General features: G+C 38.6%; 1 protein-coding gene across 4 annotated transcripts in view; it reads left to right on the top strand.

Moving 5' to 3' along the window:
- cdh11 (cadherin 11, type 2, OB-cadherin (osteoblast)) overlaps positions 1 to 20,184 on the top strand; it is a 69,627-nt gene that overhangs the window by 31,695 nt on the left and 17,748 nt on the right. The window contains exons 2-7 of one of the 4 annotated variants that reach the window (XM_026309414.1): positions 862 to 927; positions 15,773 to 15,861; positions 15,946 to 16,185; positions 16,314 to 16,453; positions 17,351 to 17,645; positions 19,437 to 19,556. In XM_026309414.1, the coding sequence (XP_026165199.1) occupies positions 16,035 to 16,185; positions 16,314 to 16,453; positions 17,351 to 17,645; positions 19,437 to 19,556 (706 nt within the window). In that variant the 5' untranslated portion in view covers positions 862 to 927; positions 15,773 to 15,861; positions 15,946 to 16,034. Of the gene's footprint in view, positions 1 to 861; positions 943 to 15,772; positions 16,186 to 16,313; positions 16,454 to 17,350; positions 17,646 to 19,436; positions 19,557 to 20,184 lie in introns of all 4 variants that reach the window. The other 3 variants (XM_026309412.1, XM_026309413.1, XM_026309415.1) reach the window with 3 other exon arrangements.

Here is a 20,184-nt window from a genome sequence, read left to right as displayed (position 1 = left end):
AGAAACATAAAGGCAGAGGCTTTTATTAAAAATCTATCACAAATATGTGACCAACGTGTGAACTTTTAAGCCTTGACCGAGGCTTTGAAAGAAACAATTACTTTCAAACTAATAAGAAACTGGTTGAGCTCAAACTCTAAACCTTTGTTTTTTTAATGTTTACATAAGTTGCACAGAAACAGCTTTCTTGACAAAGGATGCTGAAAAAAAAACACTTGCTGTCAAGGTATGATGGGAACCAGGAACAACAATTAAAGCTGAACATGAGTTTATGCATAATGTGTAGCTGCCTACCTGTGGCTTTGTGACATACAGTAATTTCAGGAAGACAAGTGAGGGCAATGTGAACAACGTGAAAATCCCAGATCTACTGGAACTGTATAAATTTCTCTGCTGAAACACTGTCAGCCTGATGTCCTATATGTTTGCAGTTATTTAGAGGCTTCGAAACTTTAAACTTGGAAATTCATTATCAGAGCTTAAGAAAGGAGGATTAGAAGGAGTATCTGACAGCTTTACATGTATTTGGGGGTTGCAAGTTTTGTGAAGTTGGTAGTGTTTAAATTTGCATAAGTACTTTGTGTTATACTTTTTCAAAAAGCTTGTCTTGTGCAGACATTTTTTGTGACGATTGTGTTTCTTGTTTGTTTTGCTTTCTTTCTTATAAGCAATCTGACAGAAACCAGACCCATATTGTCTTACACTCTCCTCGACATAATTACACACACACATCTAATTAACACACATTTGATTACATCATAATTAAATCATATATAATGTCTTTGAACCCTTTCCCCTTGAAAAAAAAAAAAAAGGTATTTGTTACAAGTCATTAATCCAAATTCCCTCTGTTTCTCTCAGGGAGATCTGTGTCACCGTGAAGAGAAGAAAACTCTCATCCAATCTGACACCAGTAATGAGCTAAAGGTGCGTTGTGCCATGGTGTGTGTGCATGTGTGTGTGTGTGAGTGAGTGTGGAATCAAAAGGCCTTTGAATTGGCATTGACACATTGGGCCCTGCTAGTCTGTTTTGCATTCTGTTGAACTGGCTCCTGCTCTTTCAGGGAGATAAAGACCAAGTAAGAGTGATGGGTGAAAGCACACTGTTTTCTCAGTGGTTTATCTCATTCCTTCTTTCTTTTTTTTATTTGTTTATTTTCTGCTTTCATGATATCATATTGGTTTGTGTTTCCCCCCCTTTCTATCCTTATAAAGCCATTTTCCTGTTTTTGCCTGTCTCTCCCAGTAATGATGTCCTTCATGGTTAATATAAAATTAGTCAGCATTGTTTAGCTTGTTTGTGCCTACAGCAGCTTGTTAAAGAGGACTTGTAAAAATGCATATTTAATATGATCGCATGCCTGAAAATGCGGCTTACAATGCATTTGCCCTCTGGACACATGTTCCCAAAGTCATTGTATTGCACACCTCACATCTCCCATACTAAACATCTTTCCCTTCACCTAGAAAAAGTTGAACAGATTAAAGGCAGATCTAATCGATCCTGAGTGTGCTTATCAGTGGCTGGCAGGCTGACGAGCCGATTTCAGAAACGCATAGTCTAATCCTTCAAGTGCAGACTGGAAACTAGAAAAACACCAATAGATAGAAGGACTCGCAGACTGTGTTTCAGACCGGACCCACAATCAAAAACAAATCAATGAATGTTTTCATTTTTTAGATTTGACATCAGTGCTGACAAACACACAGACTATTTTACAGATACAAACACTACAATTTAAAAGTGAAGAGGAATGCAATATTAACATTTAAAAAATTATTTTACTTATTAGGAAATGTACTTTAGAATTTATATATGTGTCTGTACATTTTTCATCCATGTGTATTCAATTCAGTTGTGGCTTTCAGTGTCTCATACATTCGGGTGTGAGAAACTATTTACTCTAGCTCTTCCACACTGCCATAAGACTGCAGGAAGAGATTAAAAAAGCCCGTATTTGCAGATATTGAATTCAGACAAAATATCAGTTATTGGAGGATCAAATGTTGTCCTATATAAAAATCATGTCACTCTGAAAGAAATGAAGACTTAAGCTGTTCCTCCATCTGTTTTCTCCTGGATTATACTTTGGGACTCCCTCGGAAAATGTGTCCTCATCAACATCTATTGATTGCGCTGGTGACTTATTATGGTTCTTGGTTTCAAAAGATTTAGCTATGCTGTGTCCTGATTGGATGTTTAACCTTTTGACTTCAAAACCTGGGCACATATCCCATAATAGGAGGCATTCATCCAGATGACCTCCCCTGTCACGGTGACAACTCAGTGGCAGGCAAAATTTCAGAAAATCTGTGTGTGTCTCAGTTTTGTAGAAGAAGAGATAAAAAAAAAATTTAAAAAAAAAACAACCAAAGTGCTTATCTGAACCACGTCACACTTTGACTGTCTCTCATTAAATTTGGGACTTGTCCTGTTGGCTTATTTCTGGTCAAAGAGAGCAGACACATTTATTGTCCTGTGTGTTATTGTTGGTACAGGCATGTGGCAGCCCCGGGCTAGGTTCCTCAGTTATTTCAGCAGTTTCACAGCGACAGAGTGGGAGCACAGTAGGACAAGCACCCATTCTCTCTCTTGTTTTTCTATGATATGGGGAGACAGTTTCTAAATTACACTCTATTTTAGTTTAAAGAAAAAAAACAGTTAAAGTTCAAAACACTGACAGTGAGAAATCATTTCTTTCACCTACTGGAAAAATGTCTGACATTTGCAAAACCTTACAAAACTTGTAGGCAATAGTGAATGTTAACAAGCATAAAATGCAATATTCAGTATTTTCCTATAGTAACACATATAAAGTCAGCAGAGGGTGCAACACAGTGCTGATAATCGTTTCTCAATAGTGTAAAGTAGACTAGAAAACTGCTGTTAAAACTCGTTAACTATCAGGCTCATATATCTTTCAAGATGTGACGCTGATGGGTGTCTGGGGGGCAGATAAGGAGCAGGAATTAGGGAGGAGAAGATTCTTTTTTCCAGGGATTTACACAAACACACACTGAGTGAGTTTTAATGGCTTCTACCAGTATTGATCACCCAGAAGTCTGACTGATTGAGAGCCAGATACAGAAAAGTGCACATCAATAAAATACTCCCGTGGAGAGTTTTAAAGGCACTGCCCTTTCTCACCCACACATAAACACAAACAGCTACTATGCAATTAAATTATTCCTGAGATCCAGAAGCAACACTGGTAGTTTGTGGTGTCAGGAAGTAGTCTGTCACTAAACCCCCAAAAAAAAATAAACAAAACTTCATTCTGAGCTCCTTGACTGATTCAAGGCTTTTTCCCCTGGAAGCAACTAAGACAGAAAGAAACTAACCTAAAGTGAAAAAACAACTCTGAAGGCTTTTTCTGACCTACCTTTTTATGAATTTTTACATTTGTGTATTTGTGGCAGCTGCAATGGAACCAAAAACTCATGATTACCCCTTTAATATCTGGCCACTTAAACTAAAAAGCCTCATTTTAAACTGCAAAAAAAAAAAAGCCATTGAATAAATCATAAGAAAATGGCAAGAAGCTGTATTTAAGGCATATTTAAAACATCAACCGTTTATCGAAAACTTCATGGATAAAAATAAGTGTTTTCTTGTTGGTGCACATTGCCATCACTTCTCTAGGATCACAGGGAGACAGAGACATGTCATATCAAATGCTGTCAGGATACTGACTGTGGCTTTGATGCTTTCACCCTTTTTTTTTTTTAATAATACTTGCAACACAGCAGTTTAAACGTAAACTATTCTTGCATTCAAGCTTGGAGCAAGTCAGAGCATCAGCTGTATGCCTAAAAATGAGTGTATATTAGACACAGACTGTCGGCTTTAGAGATTTTTCAGCTGCGCACAATTCCAGTGAGGGGTAAGTGGGAGTTTATGGATGTCACAGTAAATGAGCAATGATGAAACTATTGTGTGGATAGATGCACTTACTAAATGGCATAATTGCAGTATCATTTCATAAAATACCTAGCAATTTGAAAACCTCCCTCTGACAGAGCTGACTCTGGCATTAAATTAAAATTTACAATTGAATGCCACCAACACTTTCCTGCCTTTTAATGCACTAGACACCTTCAAAGAGTGCCACATTTAAATAGTAACAAGAGGCAACAAAATTTTGATTCCATACCCAAAAAACCTGAAAGGCCATGTTATGTTTACCAACCCCAAATGTCTGTTTTCAAGGCAGACTGAGTCAGAACACCTAATGGGGTAAAGGAGCTTTCATTGAATGGAGTGATTAGTGTTTGTGATGCAGTCTGCATTTGTTAAATGTTGTCACTTCCCATGTGCAGAGAAGTGGAGATATACGAGTTTCACTGGCAAATGAAGTGAACCAACTCTTTCAGGGACATTGGGAAGCTTCGCTCTGTAGCAGCCTGATTTTCTGCAAAAAAAAAAAAAAAAAAAATCTCTCTTAGATCTTATAAAATGGTTACACAGGTGATGATGTAATAATCAGAGCTCTGGGAACAATGAGCGATGAAATCAGGTAACAATGTTTAATATAAAAGCTTAAGGGATCGACTGTCAGGAGAAAATGGCATTTCAGAATAGAAATTGCTTTTTGGGGGCTCAAAGGATGCAAGATATGGAGTTATCCTCCAATATGAGATTACAGGCTTGGCTTATAGGGTTGGCTTGATCAACCAAGCCTACCGCCACAAATCCACCTGCACTGGATTTCCATGAGACCCACAGAAACAATCATTTATGGCCCAATGTGATGCTTTTCATTGCTTTTTAAAACACGGATAAACCATTACAGAGTTTTTAACTTAACATATGAGACTTCTTTTTAATTCTACTCTGCAATGTGTTTGTATTCACCACTCTGTTTTGTCTTGTTCAGCTTTCATTTCAGTTTCTGCCCTCTTTTTGCATCTATACTCTTCACCTAAATCAAATGTAAATATTCTATAAGCATCGTCACACAGCTCAGCACCCTGCTGAGCAAAGGGAAGAGAGGGAGAGAAATAGAATAGAGATAAATGTGTTTGCGGTGAGATTATCATGCATCATAACCCCTTACACTCTGCAAGGAATCAGGAGGTTGGAGCGCACAGAGAGGAAGAAATGAGGATCCAGTGAGACAGAATTCAACAGGAGGAGCACATGGATGCAAAAAAGTAGAGATGCAAATATGAAGCTCAACAGAAGAATGAAAGCAGAAAACACAGAACTGGGGCGAGTAAAAGGAAGGAGCAGAGAGAATGTCAGAAAGTAGAGAAATATGGAGATATATATAAATATATATTTATATAAAACAAAACAAATGTAAGCCCTAAGGATTAACTCTCTCATTTCTCTTTGGGAAAGAATGGGAAAAAGAGGATTTCCACCTCCGATCCTCTCCACCTCCCTTTGATATCTCTCCCTCTCTCATTTTCTAATATCTTTAGTCTCTATTCATCATGTTGGAACAGACTTACTGATTTCACCAAAGCGTGAACACATGGCTAACCTAGCTGGACACAAATCCCACTCTGTTGCTCTCTTCCTTTCTCTTTTTTCATATTACTTTTTCCCTACTGCTTCAGTTGATCTCTCCATTTCTGTCGACATCATTCATTATTTGTACCCTCATAATCTCACTTGTTTGTTATGGACTTGAAGGCAGCATAAAATCGTTTTATACCTGCCTCTTTCTTCTCCATCTGCGGCGGTTTGGCAGCTGTGTAACAGTTGCACGGGGCCAATAACGCACAACAGCGCTCATCATTGTTGTGGTCGGTTTAACGAGCTATGCTAATAATCTGAACGAGCTTCCTGCTGATCAGTTAATGACACGTTCACAGGCGCTCCACAGTGTAGTGAATGACAGCTTTCTTAGTTCACACATGAAATACGCTCACCTCAAGGTTTATTTCACTGCTAACATAATGTCATTTAAAAGCCTACACAGTGAAGATTTCACAGATGATGGTTTTTATATGGTTGTGAGGCCTAACTCCTACTATAATCCAAACCTAACTCTAACCTTAACCCTAAACCAATGCCAGGATGTTCTGTACTGCTGGTTAGCTAGAGTTCATTGACTCAGTGTGAACTGTGTAAAGATTTCTGTAGTGTTAGTTAATATCAATATACATTTTTTGTCATGGACATTGGTCACGGCTCACAGGACAGACAAAGACAAGTTGTTTTTTTGTTTTTTTTTTAAATATTTCCTCTCCTATTTTCCACTTGCTAACAGTCTTTTATTAACCAACCTAAGTATTAACTGAGATATTAAGAACTGAAGTGTGATCATAAAACCTAGCTCAGAAACAGGATAGAAAACAAACAGTTTCTCAGCTGTAGTGTGAGACAGGTTTTAAAAGTGAATCTCAAGCGACTGCAATGGCATCTCAGGTTACTCTCCGTACCTTGTCCATCTACTCGTCCCATTACCATTTAATCCAGTTCTCAACTGTAGTCACCTACTTCGCTCTAATTTTGTTGCCATTCATTCCAACACTAAAGAATCATACTTCTGCAGTTTGATGTTGCAGCAGCTGTTCTACAGGTTGACTATGACTATTCATCAATCGATTGCTGGAAAACCTGAGAGAAAATCTCATGCCTTGACTACACAGGCATCTGGCAGTGCTCTTAATGAGTCCCCCCCAATGTTGTCTCTTTGTGTTGCTGCATTTTTAAAGACACAAGATTTGGCACTGGCCTAAGACACTTTAGTGCAGAGGTATAAATCCTTAATGTGTGTTTTATATCCTTTTTTTTTTCTTTTTCATCTTGTGGTTATGTGGCCCGACTTTCTCTCTCTCCTACCTTCCTTCGTTTCTTTGTGGTCGTCTGTCCCTGTTCCCCAAGCCTTTAAGAATCTAAGGTATTTTATTTTTCCTTTAGCCTCAAATCAATTCCAGACGCCACTGTTTCCTGCCCCTACCTCTTTCTTTCTCTGCCTCCCTTAGGGGCTATAGACCAAAACCACACACACACAAACAGAAACGGGGTGAGAAAGACAGAGTGAGCAATGGTCATAAAGAGGCTCAGGTTTTGCTTGCTTTTCCATAGCATAAATTCCTTAAAGTTTCCCCTCTCCCTTATTTGGAATTGTGTGTCATTTCTTATTACCAAACTGCATCTTTTCCCAGTGACGATATCCCTTTAGCTCTCTCTGTCTGTCTTGGCTCATCTCCTGTTGTGCTCATCATTCTTTATATCTCTCGGATTAAAAGGTGCAGTGACAGTGTCGTGAATCTTGTGATGGAGAGTGTGCTTATGAGAGCGTGTGAACTCAAGACTCTGCAGATGTCCTCAATAAGATGTTTGTGAAATATTTTATTCATTAACCATGTGTAGATGTGTACACACATGAAGAAGACTGGGTGATTGATTTCTGAAAGCAGTAAAAATCAGTCTGTATTCTGAAGATCACTGGCTATTTCTAGTAAGATAACAGTAAACTGGGAAGAACAAGAATGGGGGAAAGAAAAAAAAAACACACCTATGATCTTCTGCAGCACCATCTGATTATACATATTCATTTCCGTTTCCAAATATATTCTAAAAGTCCTCTGCAGTAATTACAGTATTGCTCCAACACGGTAACACAGAGCTATAATTGCTATGTTGGATCCTACTGGACTGGGTATTTAAAAAAAATGAGAAGAGAGGAAGAGAAGAGGAAGAAAAATTGAGAAAGCAGGAGAAAGACAAAGGACATCGTAAACAACAGAACTGAAGGAAAAGGAAACAGCAACATAGACAGAAATATTTAACGTACTGGTCAATTAAGAACGCCCTTCCACTCCACACTGATAAGGTTTCTATTTAAAGTCAATAAGTTAATTTCAACATACACAAGTTGTTCCTACAAGACCTTCATATGACACTGCCTCTTCTTGTTAATTTTCACACTTTTAATTCTGATGTTGGCCATTTTGGAGATTACTCATTCTAATTAACTGTGAACATGCCTAGTGCAGAGTTGGTCTTTCCAATTGTCAAGAGTGAAAATCCTAATCGTCAAAGTCGAAGCCTAAGAAGAAGACATTCCCATGTGAACCAATAGCCAATAAACAGCGGTCAGCAGGATAATTGGAGCTGCATTGTTTTTGCCTCAAGCTTAACTGCATCTCATCAAGTCGCCCGTTGTCTCACTGTCTGCTTCAGCTGCTCATTTGGAGGAACACAGATAGCGAATTGGTTCGGCCATCAACGTATTTTCAGCCCAGAGGATTTCCTTAGAAATTAAAAGGCCAATTGAAGAACAGCACAGTAATATATTTTGTAGAAACCTTCATCGCCTACTGGAGCTGTTAGATTTTCATTATGTTTCACAGCATTGAAAATATATTTTTCTTCCCTCAACTCACTGTCTAAGCTTTGTGGTCAAGGAGGAAGCAGAAGCTTACATTTTGTGAACCTTAACTTTTGGTCTTGCAACTGAGCTGGTCTATGATATAACATGCATGATATGAAAACGTGAGGCAGTTGTCTTTATTGGTGTGAATCTCAGCGCAAGTCCTATCATTTATTAAAAAGCAGAAAATCTGTTTGCCAAATAATTTTAAAAGCCATTCCTGTCTCATTAACAGAAAAAAAAATAGTTCTGATTGCACATAATTTACCGCAAATTGCATATTATTTCCATACCAATTAGTGTGATTCTCAGTAATTGAGGATGGTAATCAAAATGAGCAAAACAAAACGGTTCGCAAAATCCACATGTAAACTGGGTTTATTATTATGAAATAAAGTGCTTTAGACAGAATCATTTAGCTCTATGAACGATGACAAAGGTAATTAGGTGCAGAAGAAGTTTTTGTTTGCCAACAGCACATTGTTTCCACCATTATCTCCTTTATTTATTTAGCATTTTGTAAATTAACATAACATGCTACAACTTTTCTGTTGGACCCATAGCAGCGACTCTTTACTATTTTGTTCTAAATTGACTTAACGGTGTTACTGAAATCATTACTCTGATAAAACTAAGAAGTATGCCAGTCAACAGTAGATTTTATAAAATAAAAAAAATAAAAAAAGACAATGGCTGCCGGTGATAAATTACATGCTCTCCTTGCTGTGTTTAAAAATCTGCAGCAACTAGATAACTTAATTTAAATATTTTCCTCAAACTATACATGTGGCTGTGATGTGTACTGCTACTCATATTCATCTGAAATTGCCGACCTTTATTCTACGTTAACCTTTCTCTCAAAGTCACTATAAGACATGATTTACCAGTGTTGTTCATCTCCTTCGAAGTTACGTGAGTTCATATTCCCTCACAGTAGTTCTTCCCCTCATACACAAAGCTATTAGTTTCCTTCAGACTATCCTCTCCACCAAAATCAAAGCTCCATGACACAAAGCACATTACCTTTAAAGGGATGGATAACAGCTGATGAGATTTAGGCTGTAACTAATGGGCGTACAGTATATCACAGTATATCAATGTCATTGCAGATGTGTCACACGCTTTTGACTTGGGCTTTGTACCGTGTGCTGCCGATACGGGAAAGAAAGCACACAAAAATCGAAATCGGCATCCTTTGATTGATGTCTTCCCCTTTATTTCTGCAACCGTCAACCACTGGACACAGCAGAAATCCTGAGAAAGCTTAATAAGTGGCCTAATTATGAACTGCACAATCATTAGATTACATAATAATTACATTTCCTAATACATATTACTTAGATTTGTTCTGGACATTTAACACCACTAGAACATTCAGTACTTCATTCCCTTTCACGTAAAAGGATACTAATGATGCTAAAGTGAGGTTGATTAGAGATAATAGCACATGAAACCGAGTGTGTGTGTGTGTGTGTGTGCGTGTGTGCGAAAACAGCAAACCTGGGATCTTGTGGTGGTAATTAGCACCTCAATTTTACTAATAGCTTAACAGGAATGAGCAACCTCTCCACAGACACACACACTTTCATAACACACACAGAGATAGACATTCATGGATGCATACACATACTGAAGACTAACTCTGCACTAACTGTGGGTCTGTGTTTTTCTGTCTGTGTGTTACTAACTTCTCATTAATACCTATTTTCACAAATGCTGAGAAAGCTTTGCAGCTATTTCTCTGTAATTGCTTCACCGGCACACACACACACACACACACACACACACACACACACACACACACACACACGCACACGCGCGCACACACACCTATTAGATCCTATAATTGAAAGGCAATTAGGCCCCAGGTTTCATGGTGTGAGCTAAATACTGGGTGTCTGATTTCAGCCCCGTTCTGTTTTTAAGCTTTTAACCGACCACAAAGAGCCGCCCACTGAAATGAGAAACCCAAGGCGAACTTCACTACATCAGCCCTTTGTCTCTGTACATATTTGTGTCTCTTAGCTTCCCATGTCACTCCACCAATCACACTTAGTCTTTAATTTTCATATGAATTTTGCCAGATTGAAAAAAAAAAAAAAAAGATTACTAAGCAAGGAAGATGCAGAAGCTACTCATCAGGCTTATTCTTTCTGGTGGGAAATTATTCTTTCTTTTTCCATGAGTTTCAGGAACTAAATGTATTTGCTTTACACTGGCAGATGGAAATGTACATGTTATATCTTCGCAATATCTCAAAGGTTTATGTAAAATTCATTTGACAGTTGTTGGCCTGGGACATGACCGCTCTCTCTTTGTGGCTGTCTTTTCTCTCAGTCTCAGTCTCCCTCCTTCCCATCGCTCTCTGGCGGCTTCATCTCATTTACAGTTACGCATCTACAGCAAACTACAGCCAAGTGGCTTGGGGAATTTGTTTTGCAGAGAAGGAGTGGATTTCTACAGTAACAGAAATTTTCATTTTAAACCTCACATAACCCCCTTTTTTATCCCAACATAAACAAAACATCACATCTGGTTCAAATACTGTTTAGGGTTATAGAGGGGTTCACTGGGTGGAGGAGCTCTCGTGTGAGTGAACACTTACAGGTTGTGGCAATAGCTAAGTCTGTTTGTGCCAGCCATACTAGTTAATTTACTGTAAATGACTCCAGTTAATTAAGCATGCAGATTAGAAATGTCCTTACAACATTGAGATGTAGTGATGAAGCAGAGTTATATCACTGTTTTTCATAAACATGCAGATCTAATACTACTAAAACTTAAAAAATTAATTAAATTTGTGTTTGCACCTTTCAATACGACCAGCGACCTTCCACTCTCGGCTGTACTGCCATGTTATTTCTTGTCAGAACAGATTGACCACCGTGCCAAATGACACCAATGTGGCAGGAACAAACGATGATACAGTGGCTGTGAGAACACAGAAGGAACAAGTGTCGCCTTTAGTCTGTGCCAGGGGAACAAACAACACGTCGTACATCCATTTCCTGATCATGTTGGCCGCCTAGCTAATTCAGACATAATCCATTAGTGCTATCACTTGGGGATAGCTGATGTTCACTATGTAGTTAAAAACAGAAAAAGCAAACTTGCCAAATATCCATCAAGATTTCAAATGTGCAAAGATGGAAAATGACAACTAAGTTAGTCATGATGTGTTAAAACTCATGTCTTCAGTCAAAAACCTACTTCTGCAGGACCATTAGAAAGGTCAGCATCCACTATCTCATACATACTGTATCTTCTACATGCTTTATAAATAAAAAACCCACCCAAACATCGTGTCTGATTTTGAACATCAGGGCTTGTCCAGTGTAAAATTCATAAGTGTGTGTGTGTGTGTGTGTGTGTGTGTGTGTGTGTGTATATATATATATATATATATATATATATATATATATATGATTCCATACGCTGTAGATGAGATACAGCAAGGCCATTGTTTGCCTATATACATACTTGACACAGTCAATATGTGGAGACAGGGGAGAAAACTAATAAAACATGCAGCTCTAAACACAATCACACAGCGAGTAGACATGGATATATATCACATTCATACATGAATAAATCACCTTTATTACTACTGACCTCTAAAGAGAGAGGAGTAGAAAGTTTGAGCAGAAGGGAAAAAAGGCTGGGTCAAGTCTGTTTAATCTACTCTGTACAGTTCCCGGGCATTTTCCAGTGTTTTATGGCTCCTGTTGGAGGTTTGGTTCGCTGAGAGGAGAGAGAAATTAAGGCACACTCCAAAAACTGACTGCTGAAAGGAAGCAACAGGGAGGGAAAGAGAGGGAGTTGGAGAACGAGAGAAAACTAGACTAGCCCTCCCACATGTCCAAGACAGAGAGAGAAGCTGAAATAAGTCAAGACATTTTTTTTTCTAAAGCTGTATTTTGAACTTTTGGAAAAGGTGTATTTGTTACAGTGCATAAGAAAGGTTATCTCTTCATAACACTGCCCAAACGAGCATTTCTAAGTAGTAATCTCACATCTTGTGAGTAGAGGCATTTTGTTTTGTTTTTTTTATTCAATTAGGCACCACAATGAACAGAGAGTTTCAGTTTTAGCTGCAGAAAATAATCACAACTCTTAAATACATCTGATTTCACAGCTCTTAATGAAATATAATCAGGTCGGAGGAGCAAACAGATGTTAGCTGCAACAGGAAAAAAATGGGAATGGAAACTAAATGAAAAAGAAAACTAAAGAAGCCAGAATTGTCCCCATTCATCCACATTTTGGCTTTGGATAATCACCATGATTACAGCTGAGCAGCCATTACAGCTATTCTGCCTGAGAAGGTACAGTGTGAGACAGAAACAAAGAGAGCTTCAAAAAAAAGAAAGGCATTTTCTGTCCAACATCTATTTAACCCACTCAAACAATCTTTCACTGCAGACCCAGATTAGACGTTGAACATGATTACAGTAGCTGTTTGTTAATCACCATGATCCATACTGTTATGGATTTGTGGTGGAAATTAAAAGAATATAAGAAGGATGAACGAGACTACAAGGCCGGCTACCAGCAGGTATCATAAAAAATGACCTTTTCTTTCAAGAACAAAATCTGAGAAGAGTTCGAAACTTTGAGTTTAGTCTACTTGACACCTCAGTCAAAACTGGAAGTGGTAGGAAAATTTAGAAACACCAGACTTATATACTGTAAACAGAACATATTAATCACATAAAGATGCTCATTCCTACACTCACAGTCACAAGCAAACTGTCACATATATATATATATATATATATATACACATGCTGAAAAATACATTGTCTCAAATTGACAGTTATTCACGAACACACGTACGTGGTGCAATCAGTCACTTAGTGATGATATGTCGCCCAACAGGGCATGTTGCGCTGCATTTATTTTTGAACTCGCTGCTCTGACCTCTGCATGACACATACACACAGTCAATGAATGAATCAATGTATCACAGGAGTCTCGTCCAATACTTGACTCACGGATTTACTGCAGCTTTACGAACCCGAGGGAACGGTACACAACACACACACACACACACACACACACAGTTCACTATTCTAATGTGCCTCTTGAGTCATGTATTCAGACAGAGGAAGTGGTCTGGCCAAAAGGCATGCTCGCCCTGGGGAGTCATTATCACTGTGTCTCTAGCTCTCTCTTTGCCGTTTTAGATGTCAGAAACAGGAAAGACAGCAACAAACGAATATTAGAGGCAGAAATAATGCGACTGTCCAGGATTCTCATTCCATAACAGATGATGATTTTGTTTTTAAGCTTACGGAAACACTAAATATGTTTACTTCGCATTTATACTTTAAAAAAATAATAATCTAATGACTGCTTTGTTTGAATATGTCAGGTCAACATGTTATATTTCTGAGGTGTCACTGCTACAAAACCTGCTCTCAGTCCTTTTTTATTACTGTTGTTTTGTATGTGTATGACAGTTTTTGAGCCAAACATCATATGACTCATAGCTGGGTGTTTTTTATTTTTTGGGCCTTGCTTTATTTTTACTTGTTAAATGGAGATGACATTTAATTTGACAGAAATGACAGTTTGAAGGCCTGTTAATGAATTCTGCATAGCAGGTGTCTGTCCGCTCACTGCACAAGTGCACACCAGGGTTCGTAATTATTTTGGTGTTGTTTTTAAAAAGTATTTTAAGTTTTATGTCAAATTCACAAATCATTTCACCTGCAAGTGACAACTTCCAATCATGAGTATTCTTGGTTTTTGTCTTCTCAACTCAAACTACACACACATCGCAAGACTCTCCTCACATTATGTCTTACTCTCTATTCTCTGCTCTTCTTCGGTTTTCACTCTTTGAATTTGTCACTGATTTTTCTTCAACACTTAAATTTTTTCCCTAAAGGCAATTTCAGTTCAGTCCAAGATAAATCGCATCAAGCAGTGAAACAGCTTTGAGGCTTACACAGATAAATGATAGATGGACAGATACAAAAACACACTTTCTGCTATACAAACAGATAAGCACATCAATCACAGGACTCGAGGGTAATTAGCCAGATGATGAGCCGGTATAAGATTAACTGTCAACACTTCCTGGTTGACTGACCATGTGGACAACAGGAGCCAATGAGCCTTAAAGGAGTAGTTCTGGCATTGAATGAACAGCAGAGTATAGGTTGAGACAGAAGACAAAGGAAAATTAGAAGAATGAAGTAAATAAGTGATTATATCGAAAACAATATCCAACAGTTATCTACCTGAGAAAATTATTCTGTAATTGATACATACAATTCGTGACCCTCTGTGTTTGCTTCTAACATGTCTTGAATTAATTTGGAATACAAATGGCTTTGGCACAATTATTCTGAAGTCTAATTGGATTTGTTCTCTTTAATTGTTCACATGCCTGGCTCTTCAGCGAGAGACACTCGAGGTCTCTGTGGAATACAGTAACACCTGGGAAATCTGCTGTTGTGTCCTATACCTCATGCACACAGATTCAGCTGTGTGCAAATGAAGCATCAATATATACCATAGCCGTTGCAGTTGGAAAATAGAAATATGAAATAAACTGTAGGTCTCACTAAATACATCTGTTCCTACCGAGCGTTCCTGTATTCTGTTGGAAAGTGTCAAATCATATGTTGAGCACTGCAGTTTTATGACCTCCCATATGGCTGATAGAGTCCATGTTTAACTTGGCATTAATTTGTTCATTCCTTCATCTTGCCAATCACATTTATTTTATAACACGCTCATTGCCAAGACTTTTCATTACAACTGCACTTCACTGGCATTCATCTAGAGTTTCTTGTATTTCTTGATTCACGGGTCAGGAGTGTTCATGGGCAATCAAAGTTAATCTTTCTCCTGCTGATTCACTGAATCCGAAATGCCTGAATGATCACAAATACTGTGATCAGAGTGTTTTTTAATGGATCCAACTGAAACCCAAATTAATGACATTTGAGTGGAGTCACAGTACAAAATCTGCCTTTAATAACGTTCATACATTATCATGTTTGCTGCACTTTGCTTTCATTTGAAAAGGCTGTAAATAGAGCAATACAGCAACACGGTGTTGCACATGAGCTGTACCTCCCCCAGCGAATGAGTCTGTGTCTAATTAAATTAAAGCTAATGAGTTTACAAACAGCATTGTCTGGGTAATTAGTACAATGTCCTAATCAACACGACAACCATTTAAGGAGTCAGATCTCCAACTGCAGCCAATTAACATTATCCTCTGTAACAGACAGGAATGAATGATTACAAAACTGTTGTTTTTGCTGTCACTGATAAATTAATGATGAAAGAATTTGTTTGAAAGTTGTTTCATTAAACTGAATATAAATATGCTCTTTAATATTGTTTGTCAAGCAGTTTGTTTGTTTTTTTGTTGTTGCTGCTATGACTACGATTTACCATTTTGTCTGTTTGTATTCCAGGTTCTGTGATTGAAGGAGAGAAGGGGTGAAGGAACTGTGAGAGGGTGAAAGAAAAAAAGCAAGGAGAAAAAAAAGGCAGTTACTTGAAAGTGGGTGATGAATATCTGCAGCTTCAGGCCTCATCTCAGCTAATGAACTAAGAGGTCATCAACAACATTTTGTTACAAATACAGGATATCTCCTCAGTGGGAGCAGAGCTCCACTGAGAGGAACCAGAGAGAAGGGGGCGGAGTGAAGTGCACGGTTGCTTAAGTAGAGCAATATGGTGATGCTGATGATGAAGCGACAGGGACTTGGGCTGCTGAGGGCCTTCCTGGTGTTGGTGGGAGTTTCTGCGCTTTGTAGTGTCGCACTAGGAACCCGGAAAGGAAATTCTTCCTTGGATCAAAGGGGCCACAGACACAGACATCCAGGTACAAAAAAGAAACATGACTGTAACACGTCATCACATAAGAGATTTTTCTTGCAAACTAACAAAGCATATATTAATGTTTGTTAATATGTTTGTTGCATGTATCAATGTTTGTTCTTGTGCTTGTAGGTCACTTGTCGCTCCACAGACACAAACAGAGAGCAGGGAAGGAAGGGCAGGTACTTCACAGGTCCAAACGAGGATGGGTCTGGAATCAGTTCTTTGTCATTGAGGAGTACACTGGACCTGACCCAGTTCTGGTGGGCAGGGTGAGTATAACACAGTGTGAAATGAAAATAAAAATCCCCTTCTCTTCACTCAAGTCAAACAAATTGTGTAGCTGTCTAAATTCTGTCTTGTTCTACCCTCTAGTGACGGGGGCAAGACAGGGTGACAGCAAATGAGTAAACTCCTATGGGATTTAAATGTTTAAACACTTTCTAAAAAGTGAAAGGAAGACAGAGATCGTGTTCATATTCAAGGCTGAAATGATTACTGGTGCTCCTTCACAGCATCACTCAAACTGAGCAGCAGCTTTCATAACAAACAAGTGATGTTTACAACATGTCATTATAAATCGACTAGGTGTTGCAAGGGAACAACGAGCATTTGAGTAAATGTTCAACATTCATCAACATATTTTGATGACAGCATTTTAAATCTTAGTTATTAGTGTTTGCCTATGTCGCACAGCACATCTACTAGCCCGTCTATTTATTCCTGTCTTCATCTCCATTAATGCCTCACCAGATACCACCCATTTTTGTGCACAACAAAAATAATGTACTTCAATCTAAAGCAGTAATTATATGTAAAACTTGCCATATTGGCCGTAAAATGAGCTTTCTGCATTCTTTAGAAGAATAAACAGAATCAACAGACTTACAGTCCACAACAGACTAAACCATATAAAGCAGTGCTACTAAGTTAACGCTCCTAAAAGGCTCATTTGTAGACTTGAGAAACAACCACATGTTACATTTGTCAGGCAGCCAATCTGTAGTATTTCAGTTTTGCCTGTGTACCAGGTCTGTAGCCACCAGTCTATCATTCTCTCCACACCATCTGAAATCCAGATGTTGTCAACATTAAATGCTTCACAGGTGTGTGTGTGTGTTTTTTCTGTTTTCTGTCTGGTTTGAGTCACGCTCTTCTTGTCTCCTCAGCTCCACTCAGACGTAGACTCAGGAGATGGAAACATCAAGTATATCCTGTCAGGCGAAGGTGCAGGAACAATCTTTGTTATCGATGACAAGACGGGCAACATTCATGCCACAAAAACCCTGGACCGAGAGGAGCAAGCCCAGTACACTTTAACAGCCCAGGCCGTGGCCAGAGACACTAATAAGCCTCTGGAGCCTCCATCAGAGTTCATAGTGAAAGTTCAGGACATCAATGATAACCCTCCTGAGTTCCTACATGGGCCGTACTCTGCCAGGGTGCCTGAAATGTCCAATGTTGGTGAGTAGCATAGCAAAAAATTAAGGAAGGGTATGTTTGGTGTTAGGAAGAGGGAAAGCCGAAGTTGCGTGCTGGTTGCTAAAACATCCACAGCTATTGAGGATAAAGAAAAATGAAGGAAACCCACAAATGGGTAGATTCAACTGCTGATCTTTGGGCTGACAGCAGTGCAGTAACAGACTGGGATATAACCTAAGAATGTACTACAAAAGCATATTAGCTCAACATGTTTACTAGACCTTTACTAGATCCTGTACATCTATTAGGAACAGACTAAAGTCATTAAGTAAAGACTTGAACATTTCTCTTAAGTAAAAACCATCAGATCTGTTTTCTTTGCGCATATAATTTAAAAATAAACAAGTTTTTGTACAGAAAAGTTCTCCACTGAATACTGAGTGACATTCGTCAATGAAGTCCCCAATGAAGTTCATCTTCAGTGTTGTTTGTCTGCTGAACAGCCTTTTTCATACATTATTAATTATCACTGAAATCTGAACACAGGAAGTGTGATAGAGAAGTAGAGTTCAGACAAATCCATTATCTGAAACATTTAGCTTCTAAAAAGTAGAAGCAAAGTAATGTTCAGCACTAGTTTGGCACAGACTCATCAGCTCCTACCCATCTCCTTAGTTTCCTCACTTGAAGTTTTTGATCTTGAAAGATTTTCTTTCCAAATCTTAAATGGTCTTGGAAAGTCATCATCCCTTCGAGGCTGACCTAAAATGAACCACACTGGCAGTGGAGCTGCCTGAAACCATGAAAGTTGGAGAAATCCCTTCTCTGAATGAACTGGACTTCCAAAAATAAAAAAAAATTTAAATAAAAGTCTGAAAGGACATCAAAATTACATTTGTTCAGGCTGTTTTTCCACCTATCAACTTCTTAAAATGAAACTTGAATAAAGTCTGGTTGCCATCAGCCCAAACCACAGAAGTAGAACAGAAAGAAAGCTGTAATTTGACTAACCAGGTCCACGTGATTTTATGGACGTCAGAAAAAGAAACTTGATTACAGTTATATACCCAGGGGATTTCATATGGAATAGGATAGGGGGCAGAAAAAGCTGCAACTGAAAACTGCAAATTCCAAAGAGCCGGTGTGGAGGGGCTCTACCAATATCTTCTAATTGCAAAAACAGCACCAGCAGTTTTAGGCCTGCAATAAATTGCCACCCACACATAACAAATATAACAGCTCCAGTTTAAAACTACAAACAGACATGCTAATGTTCATCTCACACAAGGTAAGAGAGAGCTTCTGAAGAAGGAAAAATATGGAAAGTTAATGAAACATATTTCATGCTTCTGAAAATGAAATATATTTGGCCTACTTGCTCAGCTCAACAGTGTCTAGTTCAGTTAACATAGATTTACTAAAAGTAAACAGCTACTGTCAAGTGAAAACAACATTTCTCCAAAAATGTTTCAGGGGAGTAAGAAAAACTTTTGCTTCGTTGTGTATTTTCAGATTCTGACCAGGCTTTCTAAAAGCTGGATTTGTTGACCTGTGTCATCTCATTAAGCAAATAAGAAAATATATTTTAAACATGAAAGTCACCAAAATTGGAGTCTATGTAATGTCATGTAAAATAATTTGAAGACCAGCTGCAGAGGAGCAGTTCAGCTGCAGTGTCTGTTTTTTATTTCCTTTTCCTATCCAGCATGGACAGGCAGGTGATTCTGCAAACAATCTGTGACAAGCGTGTTTGTAAAACCATTGTTTGAACTGAGACACTGAGGAAGAGTAATCGCCTGACTTGTCTGTTACATCTGTGTGTCCATCCTGTAGGTACATCAGTGGTGCAGGTGACGGCTACAGATGCTGATGACCCCACCTATGGTAACAGTGCCAGGCTGGTGTACAGTATACTACAAGGACAACCATATTTCTCTGTGGAGCCTCAGACAGGTGAGGTTGAACACAGAAGCCTGCCTTTGGTCTAGAAACAGCCCAATCTAATACTTACAGCCCAGGTGTAGTATCACCAAAGAAAGACTACACAAAAATCACAAGTCTAGCCTAATGCATGCTAACTCACTGAACAACACAAATCACACAGATAATAAATTGTCACTTGGGCCACCAGTACTCCTAAACATCCAAACTTACAACATATGCTTCTTTAACCTGGCAGGTGTGGCCTTTCAAACATAGAAGTTGTGCAAATTGCATATATGCATTTCGAAGTAAAGACATACTCACTTTCACTTTAAAAATCTTAGCATGATTGTGCATCCCAGCACCTGGTGTGGCACCAGGCACTTCGTGGGAGCGGCTTCTTGCCAAGACCTTCTACCACTCTTAATGTAAATGTTATGAACTGAGTGCTGCAAGGACTATAGAAGAGCACATCCTATCCACTGAAAATTGGTGTGGAAAAGAAGCTACTGCTGTAAAAAGAGGCCCCAGGAGGACCTTCAGCTTGGTCTCTGAAGAGCTGAGGCCCAATATTTGGGAAGAAATTGGATGTAAGGAGAGAAGTTCGGGCAGACATGGAGCTATGTTGGTCAGACAGAATGAATAGGAACAGAAGAGA

The sequence above is a fragment of the Mastacembelus armatus genome, chromosome 15 (assembly GCF_900324485.2).
Source record: "Mastacembelus armatus chromosome 15, fMasArm1.2, whole genome shotgun sequence".
Lineage (NCBI taxonomy): Eukaryota > Metazoa > Chordata > Actinopteri > Synbranchiformes > Mastacembelidae > Mastacembelus > Mastacembelus armatus.
Note: the sequence above shows the minus strand (reverse complement) of the source record. Positions and strands in the feature narration are given on the sequence as shown.